This window comes from Manduca sexta, chromosome 25 (assembly GCF_014839805.1).
Source record: "Manduca sexta isolate Smith_Timp_Sample1 chromosome 25, JHU_Msex_v1.0, whole genome shotgun sequence".
NCBI classification, from domain to species: domain Eukaryota; kingdom Metazoa; phylum Arthropoda; class Insecta; order Lepidoptera; family Sphingidae; genus Manduca; species Manduca sexta.
The window spans coordinates 13,208,901-13,228,911 of record NC_051139.1 but is presented as its reverse complement, the minus strand read 5'-3'; the positions used below and the strand labels follow the sequence as shown (position 1 = coordinate 13,228,911).

The 20,011-nt window shown below is 33.9% G+C and overlaps 2 protein-coding genes across 4 annotated transcripts in view; one reads left to right on the top strand and one right to left on the bottom strand.

The window, feature by feature from the left end:
• LOC115448648 (solute carrier family 12 member 6) overlaps positions 1 to 20,011 on the top strand; it is a 601,928-nt gene that overhangs the window by 220,213 nt on the left and 361,704 nt on the right. The window lies entirely within an intron of this gene.
• Positions 1,500 to 18,437, bottom strand: LOC115449891 (monocarboxylate transporter 6). Its single transcript, XM_030177781.2, has 10 exons — positions 18,289 to 18,437; positions 16,719 to 16,845; positions 16,180 to 16,322; positions 15,686 to 15,788; positions 15,325 to 15,495; positions 14,797 to 14,965; positions 12,682 to 12,829; positions 9,504 to 9,651; positions 8,676 to 8,867; positions 1,500 to 1,694 (listed from the first exon to the last, which is right to left on the bottom strand). Exons 1-10 carry the CDS (start codon positions 18,391 to 18,393, stop codon positions 1,525 to 1,527), a joined length of 1,476 nt encoding a protein of 491 aa, XP_030033641.2. The 5' UTR covers positions 18,394 to 18,437; the 3' UTR covers positions 1,500 to 1,524.

Genomic DNA, 20,011 nt, shown 5'->3' with positions numbered 1-20,011 from the left:
GACTTGTTATAGAATATGCCTACGACACATCTCCAAGCAATGTTACTTGTGATATGACGTCATAATTGTCCATCCATTAAAGGTAATTACGACAGTCAATAAACACTTCATTAGACGGATCGACGCCGCTCATCTTATAAGTGATTCATAATACAAAAAATAATCATCACTCTCTGTACGGAAGTACTAGGCCTGCAATAAGCCGTAATAGGTACAATCGGCTACGAAACTCGTTGAATAAATTCCAAGCTTCTGATCAAGTGTATACATATTAATTTAAAAAAAAAACATTTATTTGTCGTCATCTTATGTAAGTAAAGTTTTGTGTTTGTTTTAGTGAAGAAAAAAAAATGCAAGTATGGACCAACAAAATTTAAATACTGATAATATGTAATTTATTTACTTATTATGCACTATTTCAAGCTAGAAAATGTTGCTCTACTAAAGCAGGTCCAGCAAGGATTCAACTCCAAGTTTTAATGAATACAAAGATGATTAATAAGATTTTTAATAATCTTGACCTACGATTTATGATTTATTATCGTCTATATCTTAATGATGTGATGAAAACTTCCGGTTAGCTATTTACTTCGTAAGTGTTTCATAGACACGCTTAGATTATAAGACTGCGGTCACAGAAGCATTGAAATAGCGAGTTTAGTGCGTAGCAACCTTTCGAGAACTTTATTATAATTATGAATGGGAATGTTCATTTAATCATTTTAGAGAGTATAAATAAGTATTTTATCAGATATTTCAAGTATCAATGATTAGTAATAGAATCAGGAATGTTACAAATTCCATTAAATTTGTAACATTCAATGACTTCTGGACGAGCAATTTTACTTATTATGGACTACGGCATAAAACACATGGTGTCAATCCGTTCTGATAATTAAAGCAATGTCACTGGCATAAAAGTTGCAACAATACTTTAAAATCAGATTGGTAGGGCTGCTAGTAACATTCTTTGGGACATAGAGCTGGTTCTATATTATGAGGCATACCGAAATTGATAGTCTATGGAATCACTTCGCCGTGTCCTTATTAAAAAATAATATATTATGCATAAAAGTTTTTGTTATTCTCGCGCCGCTTTTACACTTGGTTATACTCAATCGTGAATTTGCGTAACTGGTCGAATTATCAATACGATCTAAGAATGTCGTTAACCTTTTCACTCACTGAGTTTATTGGTCAATATGTTTGTTTGAAAAAATTCCACTTTGTTTATAAATTATAAAATTACAGGCACACTTAAGTTTCGGTGTTTGTATTTTTTTAAGTAAATTAATTCATAAGTACAAGGGAATGCATCTAATCAGCTTCGCATTTTAAATAGGTCATCGGTTAGATATCAATGACTTGGCGACGATTATATTTTTTCCTATATACGTTAAGTAAACTATAAGCAGTTCTGATAATCTCATGTAAAATAAGTATCCGAAATTCAATCCAGCAATTCAATAAAGAAAAAATTGAAATAGTTTAAACTACAATTAAAATAGAAACAAAGAAATAAATTCATTTTTTATTCGCCCGTAGAGTTTTAAGAGCGATTTCTCGCTGCACCCTTTTATGTTTGTTCTTTTTGTAGACCAGTTCAATGGACCAAAACAAAACAATGATTGCGTAGCATGACATGAAGATGTAGTTCGCTACGGCATAGCTGTTGGTCAAATCTCGGATGGCGCCTGGAAAAAAAAATATAGCAAAGTTCATTTTTTGTGATTTAGTTATGAATTTCGTTATTACTGCAAAAATAGTAGGCACCTATGAGATATTTTATTAATAAAATACTGTACATTTTAAGGTGGATAAGTTAAAGGAAGAATTACCAAACTAACTACATGAAATACACGCATTATTATGTTACAATTTAAGATGGATATCCATTATTATTTTTTAAAGAGGTAATTCTGTGTGTTTTCATAGAAATATTTTTTTATAATTACATTTATTATTAGTTAGGTACATAGTGTTTTAATAAGCTGACCCGAGGTAAAAAATAATGCCTTAGTTAACATATCTCGGGTAATTTAACGGAAAACAAAAACTAAGACAAAGGTAAAGTACCCTTAAGGGAAGCCCGTAGGATTCGGTTTACATGGACGCTTCGCCAGTGATAGGTTATATTAAGCAGAGTATTAAACAATCTTAATTTGTCACAAAAGTATTTGTATAACAACCTAAAGCAGTAAAAAGATTATACTAGGTATTACTAATGAGTAATAAAACCTCTTATTATTTTTTTGTTTTCTTTATATTTGCATATTATTAGATTCTTATAAAACAAGATTGTTATTTAATCGTCACGTTAAAGTTGTCTTCGGAATTGATTTTTATTTTCACAATGTGCAGCCGCGTTCCATATAAAAGTATTGTTGATATACATATATAATATAAGAGGAAGCGCAAATTTCGTTACTTTTAGTTACTGTTGACGTCCAATGCAGTCGGAAACGTAACTTTAGTCATTGCAACCATCAAATAAAAGTTCTAGTATATTTATTGACAGCCGAATCTCCGAAATAGTGTCAAAATTGTGTGGAAAATTAGGCAACTCGCAACTTAAAAATTTCTCAGCTGATATTGTATTTTTTTCTATCCTTATTTTTAGTTCATTATGTATGTATTCTTTTAACTTAATAACAAAGTTGAGTCATCTTTAATGTAACCGTTTGTGGCAACAAAAAGTTGCACCATTTGCGGGGCCTCTTGCGTTTTTAGCGCGCGATATAAATAAAAGTAGCAGCAACAAAAATAATGGATGTGATAAAAAGTACATTAAACAAGAAATTTATTAAGTTATAAAATTGTAAAAAGCTAAAGCGTATAAACTTATAAAAATAATAATTATATAAATATAAAAATAATTTGAGGCTTTGTCAGAATAAGCCGACCAAAGACTTCTTTTACTTTATGTCATATCTGATCACTTAAAGAGTACAGGACTACCAAAATAAGAAAACAAGAAGTATGACTGATAAAGCATGTTGGTACGGTCAGCAACAAAAGTCGATGAACAAATACTAATTTACATAACACCTGAACATTAAAACAGACCATAAATCACTTGCCAAAGAAAAGAACAGATTAAGGTTATCACTTCAATGTTACAAAAGTCGCTAAACATTTTATAACTTGACAATACATTAATTGATGAATCTCATTATTGAATCTATACTTCTATACTATTTATTATATAAAGCTGAAGAGTTTGTTTGTTTGTTTGACCGCGCTAATCTCAGGAACTACCGGTTCAGACTGAAAAAATATTTTGGTGTTGGATAACCCTTTGTTAGTGGAGTGCTATAGGCTATATATCATTACGCTATGACCAATAGGAGCGGAGCAGTAATGAAACATGTTGCAAAACGGGCAAAATTTATTAGTTTTGAGAGCTTCTGTTGCGTGCGCTGCTTAAACGGTTAAAGTTATGCAACAATGATGTATGACGGGATTGTTCCTCTTAAAAAGTTCTACATAAATATATAATAAAACAAAGTCCCCTGCTGCATCTGTCTGCCTGAACGTGTTAAACTCAAAAACTACCCAACGTATTAAGATGAAATTTGGTATGGGGACAGTTTGAGACCCTGGGAAGAACATAGGCTTACGGGAAAATATATAGCGTGACTTTTATAAGGGAAAACTTTAGCCCGAAAAACTTTATATCGCGGGTGGAGCCGCGGGCAAAAGCTCGTACACCATTAAAAATATTAAAAATAAACTGACGTTTACGTTGAAACCTTCGAGCTTTAATCATTACCTTCGAGGAGAATCTCCTGTCAGAATAATTTTGAATTTACACATTTGTTTTTTAAACCGGCCAGTGCTCTATAAAATAGGATGTTTAAAATGTAATTAACCTATTCCTATTAATGCTATAATATTACTTTCTAATATATTAGATGATTTGTCCATACTTAAAAATTTATAATTCTGGTTATTAACTTCAATATATACTATTACTAGCTTTTGCCCGCGGCTCCGCCCGCGTTATAAAGTTTTTCAGGCTAAAGTTTTCCGTTATAAAAGTAGTAGTTTCCCGGGAGCCTATGTTCTTCCCAGGGTCTCAAACTGTCTCCATACCAAATTTTATCTTAATACGTTGGGTAGTTTTTGAGTTTAACACGTTTAGGCAGACGGATGCAGCGGGGGACTTTGTTTTATAATATATTTGTTAGAACTTTTTAAGAGGAACAATCCTGTCATACATCATTGTTGCATAACTTTAACCGTTTACGCAGCGCACGCAACGGACGCTCTCAAAACTAATAAATTGTCCCCGTTTTTGCAACATGTTTCATTACTGCTCCGCTCCTATTGGTCATAGCGTGATGATATATAATTAAGAGCACTCCACAAACAAAGGGCTATCCAACGCAAAAATATTTTTTCAATTTGGACCGGTAGTTCCTGAGATTAGCTTTTACTGCTCCACTCCTATTGGGTATAGCGTGATGATATATAGCCTATAGCACTCCACGAACAAAGGGCTATCCAACGCAAAAAGATTTTTTCAGTTTGGGCCGGTAGTTCCTGAGAATAGCCATTACTGCTCCGCTCCTATTGGGTATAGCGTGATGATATATAGCCTATAGCACTCCACGAACAAAGGGCTATCCAACGCAAAAAGATTTTTTCAGTTTGGGCCGGTATTTCCTGAGATTGGCCATTACTGCTCCGCTCCTATTGGGTATAGCGTGATGATATATAGCCTATAGCACTCCACGAACAAAGGGCTATCCAACGCAAAAATAATTTTTCAGTTTGGACCGATAGTTCCTGAGATTAGCGCGTTCAAACAAACAAACTCTTCAGCTTTATATAATAGTACTAGCTTTTGCCCGCGACTCCGCCCGCGTTTTAAAGTTTTTCAGGCTAAAGTTTTCCGTTATAAAAGTAGTAGTTTCCCGGGAGCCTATGTTCTTCCCAGGATCTCAAACTGTCTCCATACCAAATTTCATCTTAATAGGTTGGGTAGTTTTTGAGTGTAACACGTTCAGGCAGACAGATGCAGCGGGGGCCTTTGTTTTATAATATATTTTTTAGAAATTTTTAAGAGGAACAATCCCGTCATACATCATTGTTGCATAACTTTAACGGTTTACGCAGCGCACGCAACGGAAGCTGTCAAAACGAATATTTTTTCCCCGTTTTTGCAACATGTTTCATTACTGCTCCGCTCCTATTGGTCATAGCGTGATGATATATAGCCTATAGCACTCCACAAATACAGGGCTATCCAACTCAAAACGATTTTTTCAGTTCAAACTGGTAGTTCCTGAGTTTAGCCATTACTGCTCCGCTCCTATTAGTCATAGCGTGATGATATCTAACTTAGAGCACTCTACAAACAAAGGGCTATTCAACACAAAAAGAATTTTTCAGTTTGGACCGGTAGTTCCTGAGATTATCCATTACTGCTCCGCTCCTATTGGGTATCGCGTGATGATATATAGCCTATAGCACTCCACGAACAAAGGGCTATTCAATGCAAAAAGATTTTTTCAGTTTGGACCGGTAGTTCCTGAGATTAGCCATTACTGCTCCGCTCCTATTGGGTATAGCGTGATGATATATAGCCTATAGCACTCCACGAACAAAGGGCTATTCAATGCAAAAAGATTTTTTCAGTTTGGACCGGTAGTTCCTGAGATTAGCCATTACTGCTCCGCTCCTATTGGGTATCGCGTGATGATATATAGCCTATAGCACTCCACGAACAAAGGGCTATTCAATGCAAAAAGATTTTTTCAGTTTGGACCGGTAGTTCCTGAGATTAGCCATTACTGCTCCGCTCCTATTGGGTATCGCGTGATGATATATAGCCTATAGCACTCCACGAACATAGGGCTATTCAATGCAAAAATAATTTTTCAGTTTGGACCGGTAGTTCCTGAGATTAGCCATTACTGCTCCGCTCCCATTGGGTATAGCGTGATGATATATAGCCTATAGCACTCCACGAACAAAGGGCTATCCAACGCAAAAAGAATTTTTCAGTTTGGACCGGTAGTTCCTAAGAATAGCCATTACTGCTCCGCTCCTACTGGGTATAGCGTGATGATATATAGCCTATAGCACTCCAGGAACAAAGGGCTATCCAACACAAAAATATTTTTTCAGTTCGAACCGGTAGTTCCTGAGATTAGCGGTTACTGCTCCGCTCCTATTGGGCATAGCGTGATGATATATATAGCCTATAGCATTTCAGGAATAAAGGGCTATCCAACACAAAAAGAATTATTCAGTTCAAACTCCTAGTTTCTGAGCTTAGCCATTACTGCTCTGCTCCTATTGGTTATAGCGTGATGATATATAGCCTATAGCACTTCACGAACAAAGGGCTATCCAATACAAAATGATTTTTTTAGTTCGAACCGGTAGTTCCTGAGATTATCCATTACTGCTGCGCTCCTATTGGGTATAGCGTGATGATATATAGCCTATAGCACTCCACGAACATAGGGCTATCCAACACAAAAATAATTTTTCAATTTGGACCGGTAGTTCCTGAGATTAGCGCGTTCAAACAAACAAACAAACAAACTCTTCAGCTTTATATAATAGTATAGATAGATATAAACCTAAAGGGTTTGTTTGTTTGAATACGCTAAACTCAGGAACTACTTAACCGATTTTGAAAATATTTCACTAATGGGAAGCTACATTACTCTTAAGCCCTATACGCTAGTTTCTATCCAGGGTAAATATAAAGCACGACTTTTATCTTTGAAAAACTTTTTCACGCGGGCAGAGTAGCGAGCCAAAGCTAGTATGTTATAAAATAACAATTTAATTAACATCCTGGACTGTTGTATTTATTCGACAATGTTTTGATAGTAAAAACGCGGTGCGCTGCGCTTCGCGATATTGGTGTCTTGAAGCTTGATGGGTTCAATTTAACGAATAGAAAAAAAGCTTGCATATAAAACAAAGAATTTGCTAATTTTAGCCACATTTGTATTTATTACAGAACATAAAAATTGTCGCTAGTAATGTTTAGCAGTTAATGGTTTGACAGCGTTCAGCTACTTTTGTAGTTCAATTATGACAAGTTGTTTTGTTTTTAAATTAATCAGCAACTTATGGTAAATGATAATGATTAGGAAATATTGAAAACAAATTATGTTCAACGACTTCTGTTGCTGACTGTACAATAGATAAAATGAAGCCACATAAATTAAACGAATGTTCTTATGACTACTATATTGTAACCACGGGTCGAAATTTTGAAAACATTTCTACTACTTTTATCCGAACATAACATTAAATCTATCTATCTTCTATACTTATAATAAATCTGTAGAGAGGTCAATTCTGTACTTGAAATATATTTCCAAAATAACTATCAGGGGGTGATTAGGGATCGATACTGATGCCAAAAATGCAATTAGTAAAATTTTTGTCTGTCTGTCTGTCTGTATAACCGTTATAGAAACAAAAACTACTCGACAGATTTTAACGAAACTTGGTACAATTATTTGTCATACTCCTGTGCTGGTTATAGTATACTTTTCATCACGCTACAATTAATAGGAGCAGAGCAGTGAAGGGAAATGTTGGGAAAACGGGAGAAGTTACTCCATTTTTTAAGCTTCCGTCGCGTGTGCAACCTTAATGGTTAAAGCTACACAGAAATCAAGTATGACGGAAATGTTCTCCTTAAAATTATCTAAAAAATATCCCACGACAGCATATGTCTATCTTTTATGGTTGACTCACAATAACACGTGTAACTCCCGATAGCTTAGCAGTTCGAAGCTTTCTCATTATATTTGTCTACTCTTACGTTTATAACACTCTCAGTCATCCCTAATTAAAAAAGTTAACATGATTAAATATTACATAAAAAAGAATCATTGAAATCGGTATAGAAACACCAAAGTTATACATGAAATACGCTAATAATAAGCCATCATGCGTGAATACTGAATCATGCTATAAGGATTATTTTTGTATATATATAAGGTCGCGAACGCACAGGCAGGCGGCTTGCTTGGCACCTAGAGGCTAGCGAATCACCTAGCGAGTAGCTTCGTAAAACGCACATTCTCGAACGTTCGCGACCGGCTCCATTTTTGAAGTCTGAAATCCACGCGGGCGAAGCTGCGGGCGGAAGCTAGTAACAAGTAAGTGGGATACAAAAAAATGTTTCATTATGTCACTGAAATCTTTTAATGTCATTCACAAATCTATATTACTTGAAAATGTTAATTTGGTGTCTAATTGCAGTGTCAATACACTCATGCGCCGTTAAAGATGTATCTAACATAAAATATGTTTATACAGCGATCCCACTCTGCAGTTCACACTCCAACTAATTAATTAATGTAAATTACGTACTAATTGTATTATCTCGATATATCTATACATATTATAAAACCGAGTCGCTATTTCTGCCTGTATGTAAGTATATTATTGATTTTCTCAAAATGTACAGAACGTATTTTTATGAAATTTGGTATGGAGATGGTTTAAGACCCTGGGAAGGTTATAGGCTACTTTCTCTCCCGGAAAAACATATAGCGGGACTTTTATCCCGGAAAACTCCTTCACACGGGCGAAGCCGCGAGCAAAAGCTTTATAAAATTGCAATTTTAAACTTTAATTCCCTATTAATTCTATACATTCGTGTCTTAATCTGTAATTCTCAGAATACTTACCAATGGCTGGTCCCAGAATTATAAAAGTAACTCCAGTTAACATCATCACTACGCCCATAGCTGACGTGAATTTCTCTGGACTGACAACGTCAGACACCACCATGGGTATCAGCACGCATATGATACAGTGAGCAGCTCCAGTTAGACTTAAGCAGATTAAAATGAGGATTTTGTTTTGGGTCCACATCATTGCTGAAGAAAAGCAATTATAGGTTTGGTTAGCATTGTTTACTTCTGTACATAGCAGAGTACTACCCTTGTTGTGTTTAGTTTAAATCGGCGCCGTAGTTCACTGTTATTTTATTTTATTTCAATTTTAATATCAGTCCTGCATAGTGTCCCACTGCTGGGCACGGGCCTCCTCTTATACTGGGGTATTTGACCTTAGTTCACCACGCTGGACTAGTGCAGATTGATAGACTTCACACGCCCGAAAGTCCTTTACAGAACTTCTCAGGTCTGCAGCTTTCACCATGTTTTCCTTCACCGTTAAATTAAGCGATAATTCACAAAGAATACAGTAAATAGATTACCCCCTGCAAACCTACAAACAAACTCACTAACTTTCCTCTTAATAGTATCAATATAGATAACTCTGTATGTAATATGTACAATATTACTACGCTAATAAATAAAAAATAAATTATTTTAATCAATTGGATGTCTATCCTCGAGGTGGACAAATAACCTATTAAAAGTCGCAAAAGGTCGCTGGATGCGCGCCGCTTCCAATAGGTCAATCTAGAAATCTTTGGGGGTGGCCCATGTTCAGCAGTGGACATCCTGCGGCTGAAGATGATGATGATGAATCCATTAAAAGGCACTCACCAAATCTGGACAGGAAAGCTACGGCAATCCCAATAACGTACACCTCCTGACTTCCAAGCTTGAGCAAACATTTACTGGTGAATATGAGTAAAAACCTTGTAACCAAGTCACCAAACGCGACGAAAGAGAGCGCCAGAGCGACGTTGTACTGGAACAATTATAAATTTTATAGGCAGATCGTGATGAATGGATAAGACAATGTTTACAAAATAATACGGGAGTCAGGGGGGATCATGAAGGCTGCAAATTCTTCGAATCGTCGAGAGAAAATTATTATATAACAACCGGGATAAATTCCGAAAAATCGTTTACTTCATTCGCATAAAGATAAGAAATCTTAATGTTCAAGAGCTAGATTTTCGACCAATAGAGAACAGTTACTCGTATGATAAAAGACAACAAATATATTTATGTCACTTATATATTCAGTCAGGTAATAATTTATTTGATGGATAACTATGAACTTGTTCCAGAATAATATTAATTAAATTAAATAACTAAGAACTTGTTATTGACTTTTAACACCTACGTTGCTAATATTCTTGGTTTAATTAATAGTGTGAAGTTTTCCAAATAAGTAAATCTAAATTGTAAACGATCTGAACGTCGCTGCGATGAAATTTGGAAACCATATCATACATTTTTCAATTGCATACATAGTTTATAATCATGCAAAAAATATTATTATAGTATTAAATTATACTAATCTATGTAAAAAAGATTATATTCGAAAACAAGTAAATTAATCTCCGGCTATTACATGCTTGTTAGTTTCACCACTTTTTGTACACATTGAAAAAAACATTGCCTCTATATTTAAATTTAAACAGGTCGATGTACGAAACTTCATATTATTACCTACTAAATGCCCGCGTAAAAAGAATTTCCGCAACAAAATGACAAAACCCGTGTACTGATGTCCGATATGTAATTCTATCTGAACGACGCTAGCGCCATCTATTAAAAAGAAGATTGGAAACTTTATATACAAAGTAACGAGTTATATAAAGTTACTTAAAAGTAGCCTATGTGTTAACCAAGGACATGGTCTATGCGTGTGGCAAAGTACATACAAATTCGTGGAGCTATTTTTGAGTATACTTCTAACAAACATTTTCATAAAATTTCACATTTATAATATGAGTAAGAAATAAGATTTTTAAAGTAGACGCGACTTAATTCTTTATTATTTTTTTAAAGTTATTGAAAAGCTTAGGATGTTTCTTAGAAGTAAAAACGCAATTAAACCAATTTAATCCTCTCATCCAGGTAAAATATAGTGTAGGAATAAATCTTACAAGGAATTAAAGCTTGTACAACACAATCATTTACCTATGATGTAAATATTTGCAACCATGTAAAACTTCACGCGGCTTTATCATGATTTTATCGATTAGATTTGTCAAGAGTTTCAAGAACAGGACGAACTTAAAAACATATTGCGTAAACCTGTCCTCTGGTACATTAATTTTAGATTTTTTAATATTATTATTAGTAGAATTTTCAAAAACTTGTTTAACTTTTTATCGCAAAATACGAAACAGTATTAAATTAACGAAAGCAAAAAATGTACATATTACTTACATCTGATCATATACTATGATATTTATGAGACATCATTAATATTTGAATGCTTTAATATTGCTCGTGACTTGTGCGTGCATTTGAAGGCGGTTTTGGAGTTAAAAATGTTACGGATAAGGAGAATTCTCGGTATACATTTTATACGGCTATAGCAAACAATATAGTTTTTTTGTAATTATTGTAACAGAAAAATTAATTATATAAGTACTTTCTACCCGTAGATCCGTTTATACTCTGGAAGAATTTATTACTTACAAATATTTTATTTTCAGATTTAGAATTTATATATTTGTTTTGAATCTTAACTATTTGAATATTATTACTTATATTTGTTTACTGTTTTAATTGCGATTAGTATGTATGTGTTTCATTTATATCACCAAACGTGTATGTGTATCACCAAACCATAGTTCCCAATTTACCAGTACCAGTAAACAAAAGAATACAAAGTTGGCCAATACCACGTGTGCGACATTCGTTAGCCAAAAAGCATTTTAATTACCTAGCTCCAAAACTATACAATATAATATTTAAGACCAAAAATATTACAAAACTGAGTAACTATAGAGCAAAAAAGATTTTTATTGACTGGCTAGGAAATTACGATTACGACCAGTTAGAAAATCTCATTATAACGCTTACACACAAATCATGACACCCCACACACAAACACACACACACACCAACACAAGTACACCCACACATTCACACACATTAGCAATAAACTAGGTAATACATACATATATCTATTAGACAATGAACAGCCATGTGAAACATAACTCAATTATTATTTTATGCTATTATCATGTGTTTTTTAAATTTAAGTGTATTTTGTATTCTTCTTATTTATTATTATTTATTCATTTTTTGTTTTTTTTCAATTGATTAATGGATCAATATATTAGCTGTAACATGTAGCTCTTCATGAGTGGCACCTTGTTCTGTAAAATCTCGGCATCTGAGACACAGGATACCCTAGTTCGGATGCCAAGGTTCCAAGACTTTGTAAATTTCGGAAGTGTTACAATAAACATTTTTATTATTATTATTATATTATTTTTATTATTTAGATTTTTTTTTTATCATAATTAGTGCCTGTTGTAACTTGAGAAGGTGTTACTCTTATATTTTATAATATTGTTTTTCTTTTATTTAATGTAAGCAACATTGTTTTTGATTGGGGGCGTACAAGAAAACGTTACTGTGCGTTACATGGGGGAGAAGGTGTCAAAAATCTTCAAAAATTGCGTTACGTAATACTTAAACAAACCCTAACCTAGTTAAAAATTTCGAAAAAAAAAGTCGCTAAGTCAATAAGCCTTTCTACAGACAATATAGATATACATATAGATATTGTACAGATTAGTAATTGTCAGTTACTTCTTAAAGTATAAGAAAACCAAAGAGCAATTGTAATTAATGATAATCATATAATTTGCTATACCAAAACTGTAAGGTACAAAACAGTTTATTTTCTCTCAAGCCCTAAATAGGCATTCCATTTTTGATATGGTACAAAAAATACACGTATTCGAATTGTGAACCTTCTTTTATGGGTGCTGGATATAAATACTTTTGTATTATGACAACTCACTTGATCCCATTCCTTGGCGTAGAGTGCTTGAGGCAGAATGAGCGAGTACCCACCATCGGCATAGCCGCACAAGGCTGGCCCATAACTCACACACGACAACAGCAGTTGTTTAGTCACAGACAAATCAATTATACTCTCTATCACTCTCCTGAAATGACAAAATGGATTTTCATGTTAATAAATTATAACCAATAAAAATTTTCGAGGGATAAATTTTCTCAGTTTGTGCAAGTTATCTGGTGTTAATTAGTGGTCCATAAACCCACACTATTAAACCAAACGTCAGATTATTATTTAAGTTTTTTTTTAATTTGAAAATCGAAATTCTATTGAGTTTTAATATTTATGTTCAAATAAAAAAATAGTCGCCAAATTCTGGCAGGTACACATATTACTACTTTTATATATTTTACACGGACTATTACTTCCTTTTATATATTTTACACGGACTTGATAAAACCTTGGGTATTTTTAAAGGACATTGATGATAATATTTAAAATATTAAATATTATTTTAATTCACAATAATAACATAACAAAGACTGCCTCGGTGGCGTAGTTGTATTGCATGTCCGGTACAATAGCGCTCTGAGGTCCTGGGTTCGAATCCCGGGTCGGGCAAAGTGATATTTGGGTTTTTCTGCTCAGTATCAGCCCGGAGTCTGGAATTTGTGCCCGATATGGCGATAGGCTCGCCCCCTATCACATCATGGGACGGAACATACTTGGCGAAAAGTGGGTGCCCTAGTTGCGCCTCTGCATACCCCTTCGGGGATAAAATGCGTGATGTTATGTATGTATGTAACATAACAAAGGTTTTAATCAATAGACATTTAAACCACTTTTATCCAAATTGTCATATTTATCTTAAACCTTTACCAAAATTTTATTAATAGAATTAGAGAGCACTTTGTTAACTGCATGTTAGATTGAAAAAGACTCTAAGTAACTCCACAAATCTTTGCGACAAAGGGGACTAGAGAACGAAATTGGCTCGGAACAAAATCGACGCTCACTGATTGCACTGCGAATGTAGCTACGAATATACTCCGCACATCCAATCACAAAAATATCTTCAAAATGGTCAAGGACAGACAAAATAACTCTATTCACAGGGAGCTTATTTCTTGGCTGAGTTTTGGCTTTCACGTTTTATTTTTTAACCGAACCTATTTCCTTTGATTTATGAAAAACGTTGTTAGTAAATTTTGTACAGTCGATGTGCTGGTAAAGTTACGAGATAAAAGCTCATCATGATCACTAGCCACAGGATATGCATAGCTGAACATGGGCTTCCCCTAGAGATTTACAGACTATTGAAAGGTTAAATAAAATCTGTTTAGATTTTTAATTAAATTGACATGAAAATATTCTTCTTGGTTTTTCCAACCCTTATACACAACAATTTTGTTGTTTACAACATGAAAGAGAAAAGAGCAAATAAGTCACCTAAGAATAAATTATCACGCCAAATGACCAACAATTATGGAAGTATTATTGGTTCGTTGCCAACCTTTAAGAGTTGAGTTACCGTCAATCTCAGAGACCGCACTAAATGTAACAGCAAAGTTGCTATCAACCATATCCACACAAATAAAAACCTATATACTTATCAAATCATTCCTTTTTGGAGTTTGCTAATTTTGTCTATGCTACTTATATATAGTAAGATATTGTGGGTGCCTGTTTCACAGGTTTTAAGTGACTGTTATCGTTACAGCTGATGTAGATAGTTCTCTGTTGTATTGCCATTTATTTGGTAGCCTAGATTAAAGTCTGATTTGTATTTGGTCGGGTTATATTACACATGTGACAAGTGGCATTTATTTAGAAGTTAAAATAGGGCTTCATTCATTTGATTACACGAAAAGTAATAACGCAATTGCGTCAAACGACGAAGGTGTACTTGATAACTGGGACTATTGTTTGAATATAATATAAAGCTGCCCTCCTAAAATGTCCTAAAAGCTGCGACTCGTAACCCGATGTCGTTAAAATTTGATGTTTGTAATTAATCGCATCAGCGACGTGTACTGTAGTCATACTACCATAGTTAGATGATTTAGAATATTCTACTACAAAATAGTTCTGCCACGAAGAAACTCACATTCCTACCTCAAACATGATTTCTTCTTCGGTGGTGTTGTAAAGTCATATAGTTTTTCATTGTCTGATACAGCTGCTGTGGGACATTCAACGTCTGTCAATTTAACTGTAGGCACTTCGGCATTAGCTTCTTTTTCTTTCCGTTCTTTCTTTTCCTCTAACAGTAGTATTTGCATTTCTGAAAAGAGCACTTCAATTAGCAATTTTTTTTCTACAATGATGCTCTCAAAGAAAATATCTATAATTAAATTGTTATTCATATGTTCTTTTTATTCTCCATAACTATCTACTTTCCATATTCTTACGTATTATAACGCAAAGTCCCTCCCGTGTCAGTCTATCTTAATGCCATAAACTAAAAACTACCGAACGAATTTCGATAAAATTTGGTATGCAGATAGTTTGAGGCCCAGGGAAGGAAGGATAAGCAATACAAGGATAGAAGGTATTTTATCCTGGAAAAAAAATATCCGGACATTACTACTGAGGTGTGGCAGAGATTGGTCGCTAGTTTGATTATGTACAGAAAATTGTCACCATTTTGATCAACAATTTCAACTCTCTTCATATGCCATTCCAATGGTTGCATTAGAACCGCTGCTATAATATTGTGAATACTCAAGCCAGCTATAAAGAGTAAGGTTCCACGATATCCGTATGTATCTAGACTCCACTTCACAAACATCGGGGCTATCATTGCACATATGGCTGAAAAAATTAAACAATTTAATAATATAAAATAATGAAGAAATCCTGTTAACGAATAGAAAAAATATTTAGTTTCTGATCAAATTAAGCTATTATAATTAGACCAATGAATAACAAAAACTAGTATAATAGCAATGTTTTTTTTATAATAATGTTTTTAATGTAACATACTTTAATAAAATTTACTCACCTGTAATGGTTTGTACGAAGCTAAACGCAAATAATCGTTTCGTTACAAAGTAGTCGTTCAGGATAGTAGGTACGAGGCTGTAGAAAAATCCTGATCCCAGACCCTGAAATGAAGGTATAAATAAAATATGCCATTTTAAAGACCTTTACTCCGAGAGAGTTCAACTGTTGGTGGTAGGACATATATCCGCCCATATAGCGACCACCTTTATAAAGGTGTTAAAACCATCTATAGTAGCCCACATAAATGTGTCGCGTTCCAGGATCAGCCTAAATATATCCGGTTCAAACAGACCAGCATAATTGTGTCGACTGTCGAGGAGTAATCATCTCTAGTCAGTCGACTTTCTTTTGGACCGTACCATCAGACTCCACTTACCACCAGTAGGGTCATTTTGCCGTCCTCAAAAAAAAACTCTTTCAATGAATATCATGAAGAAAATCTTGACCCAACCAACTCGTTTAGTAAGATGCTAAACATTTAAATGTTCTTACCTGCACTATTGCTTGGTAAAAAAAGAACCAGCCCTCAGATTTCGCAAATACCGTTCCCAATGTTCCCAAATCGAATGTTATGGCAGCTACAAGGGCTAATTTACGCTTAGACATTATTTTTAGAAATGAATTCGTAAAGAACGCTGAAAGTAATATGATTAATCAATTATAAAGGAAATTAAAAGCAATAATTTACATAATGACCCATTTATCGCCATTTTCAATAATCGTTTTTTCGATCTATCTCAAAATGGACTAATCCGAATAAAGTTTTTTTTTTGTCATTTATATTTTGAAAGGTTTTGAAATCCTGATTTGAAAATATTTAATTAGCTAGTCATCTGACATTAATTATAATTCGAAGCCGAAACATTGCATCTTGGTGAAAAAATATATTTTTATAAGCCAGTTACTGCAGTGACCAATCGTTTAGTATCGTTGGTCACTGCGGTAGCTTTTCCAAAAGACTTTAAACAACACGGAAATGTCAAGGAATGATGCGATGAACTCGACATTTGGCTATGAACGATGCTAATTACCTCCTGCGGCTATACACAAAGCGGTTATTCCTAAGAGTAGATTGACTCTTGTAGAAGTTATACCGATTTCTTTCATGAAGTCGTTGTATATCAACCCGAAACATCCTACAAATGATGCAATGGAACTCTGGAAAGAAAATATTTTTTTTTTATATCTAAAATAAATAAAAAATTAAATGCTTTATTTATCACGTAGGCAAATATATGTATGATAAGGCAAGATACATGAGTATACATAACTATTTCAACAATTAAGTCACTTATATAACTATTTATATTGGGAATAAGTTTAATGGAAAGAGCACAGGGCAAAAATAACTCGCTTCTAAACATTATTTCTATTAGTTTAAGGGGAATATTTAGTAGTGTTATAATAAAATGAAGCAATAAACAATCCACAACTGTTCTCTACAATTTTGGATGTAACTAAAATTTTGTTAAAACACTGTAATTCAAGTCCATAAGTTTCCAACGAGCATACGGTTGAAAATAGTCCTTCGAGCCAGTTGCAAGTTGGACCTAGTTTAGTATCAGACACGTATCTTTTGGCAGATATTTTAGTCAAAGAAGGCAGCTCCGGCTGGTAGGAAAGGGAAGTTAAAAAGTAAGTATATAATTTTAACCAAAAGAATAGCAAGAACGCGTCGCGATCCTCGCCGGTAAGGAGAATAGAGGTTCTAACTTAGGTAACCTAACAACTAATTACCTAAGCTTGTCTATCTATGTCTAGGTATGTTAATCAACGATGCTGAACTTTCATTTAGCAACATTGTAATTCCATCCATAAAAACAACTGTTTTCAACTTATTTCGTATTGTCTTATGTATACTCTTTTTACATAATATTATAATTAAATTCGTAACTGACTGATTCATTATTGGCGCTTAAGTTTGGAACTTTTGAATTTGAATGCACTGCTAATTTCTGTATTACATAAAATGAAACAAAATTGGGCATGACCATTTTTTTTGGTACGAACTTCTAACATTTATCAGAACACCCAACTGGATATAACAAAATGAATTTTTAAAAATCTTGTCCTAGACGTTAATGATTTTTATTATAAATTTTTGCGCCAAATGTACCTTTACTAATAATATATTTTGGTCTCCCATTACTGGGGATAAATTAGTCTATCGGCTTTTTCCATGGGTTTTTCATTATGTGTTAAATACATGAATTACCCAAGGAAATTGGTTTCTTGTATGAAGCATAATAGGTGGTAGATTGGTAACGTTAATTATTATGCATTAGTATTGCGATATCTGATATAAAGTTATATTACCTATATTATAGATAATACTACTTTAGACAAAATATGGCGAAGCATATTATAGGACCTATAGTATGCTTTTGTTTGACAGTGTAAATCGATGCCTGTAACTTTTGATATTACAGTCTAAAATAATTTAACTGTTTTACAAAACCTTTTGTAGATGATTATTGTTACGTTTTCTGCAAACTATACATTACAAACCTATGTATATAATGTAATAGCGTGCATATAGATGTACACTGATACATGGAATCTATAACTGACACTTCACAATAAATTTTAGTTAAAACTTACATAATGAAGGATGCTTGATACTATTATGAGATATCCAAACCCTCCATCTGGAGGCACTAGTTTGTATTTCTTTTGATTCACGGTTACATTTTCCTTGACGCTCATACTGATCGCTCGCAACGAGTAAACTGTAAAACTCACTATAGGAAGAGTTTCATTTACATCTCTTTCTTATCTTACGTCAACATATTATTTGAACTGCTTTCAGATAATGAACATAAGAATCATTATGAGATTTAATTCTCTAGTTAACGCTTTACATGGTGTTACATAAATGGAAATATATTTCAATGCCAAGGACAATGATCCAATTCTTTGACCTCTTTACTCAAGTAGCGGTTATTTGTCCTAAATTTGCATCTGCTGTTACTATTTATTATATTGTTTCAAATTTCCCTAAATTTAGGATATAGGAGCGTTTTACAGTGAAAAAGGAATCGAGAATATGAGGTAAAGGGTATAATTGAAACAGAAATGCTGAGATGATTTACAGACATGATAGATATGAGACTACCGAAACAAATGAGTAAATGAAGAGAATATGGATGGGAGAATAGTCAGTCTAATTGAGATATTACGAATACAAATATTTCAAAGTATAGGGCATTATAACGACACTATTATCTTGATTACTACACTACACATAAGTTGCCGAACAAATGTCAGTTTCTTGATTCATGATTGTGTAGTGTTTTTGGGCCACGAGTCGATTGCAGCTGAGCGTTGTTTGCACTACATAAAAATCAAAAATAACTAAAAGTTGAATAGAATTAAACTTCAACATTTTCCTATACACGATTCTAGCGTAGAAGTCAAATGGAAATTTAAAGATATTTTAAAAATGGGTGTGATTTTTAATGTGTTTCAGGTTATTTGTTTTCTAAGTTACAGAATATAGATACTTTAAGTTATAATACTCCCAACAAAAAGGAAAAAACACTCGCCATTTTAAAAGCTATTCGTTGCCACAAAATAGATTTCGATAACGATTGACCGCAGCCATTAGTTGTGTCCTACCGCGTGTTAGCCAAATGGTAGCCATAAATTTTGACATGAAACTGCTCTTTCATCAAACCCCTGCGCAAAAAAAAAGACTTTAGTTGAAAAAAAATCGATCCTAGAAAAAAATACATGCTGTATTTTATTCTGTGACTTTAATTGACTCGTTATGCGTGTATTCGATGAAGTTGAACCTGTCGTGCGTTCCCATTTTCTTCGAAACTTTGCTTTTTTCCGGTGCTGCACCAGTGCAGTTTTTCTCTATATTTTCAGAAATTAATAAGGCCTTTCCGTCCTCATACCCACCACTACAAGTCCTGTAAGCCAGGATCAACAGTGGCATGCATTTCATGACACCGAGCAGTGAAGATCTGCGAGTCTCAGGGAAGACTAATTCGTTACTATCCCGTAACAAAATTAATCAAATAGAAAGATAGGGAGGAGTTGGAAATATTAATTGTCTATTTCCCTCCATAGCAAAGCGGGAGATAAAATAATGAACTAAGAAGGCATTTTAACGTCAAGGAAATAAATAGTCGCTATTCATATTTTCACGCGGGCTCAAAAGTTCATATGTCGTGCCAAATTTTGCCATGACGATCCTTTCAAATGATGTTCGTTCTAACATCGTTTGGTGAATATGCAGTAAGGGAATCTTTGACGACCGTTACGTCAAGTTAATACTTTATCTATTTATTTGATATTATATTTGGATGCTCCATTA

What these genes read in the sequence shown, in the direction of transcription:
- LOC115449891 (XM_030177781.2), bottom strand. Translation starts at nt 18,393, where the DNA reads ATGAGCGTCAAGGAAAATGTAACCGTGAATCAAAAGAAATACAAACTA. An exon ending in ACGCCAAGGAATGGGATCAA is followed by an intron (nt 9,652 to 12,681) that starts GTGAGTTGTCAT and finishes TAATTGTTCCAG; the next exon opens with TACAACGTCGCTCTGGCGCT. An exon ending in AGCTTTCCTGTCCAGATTTG is followed by an intron (nt 8,868 to 9,503) that starts GTGAGTGCCTTT and finishes GCTTTTCTTCAG; the next exon opens with CAATGATGTGGACCCAAAAC.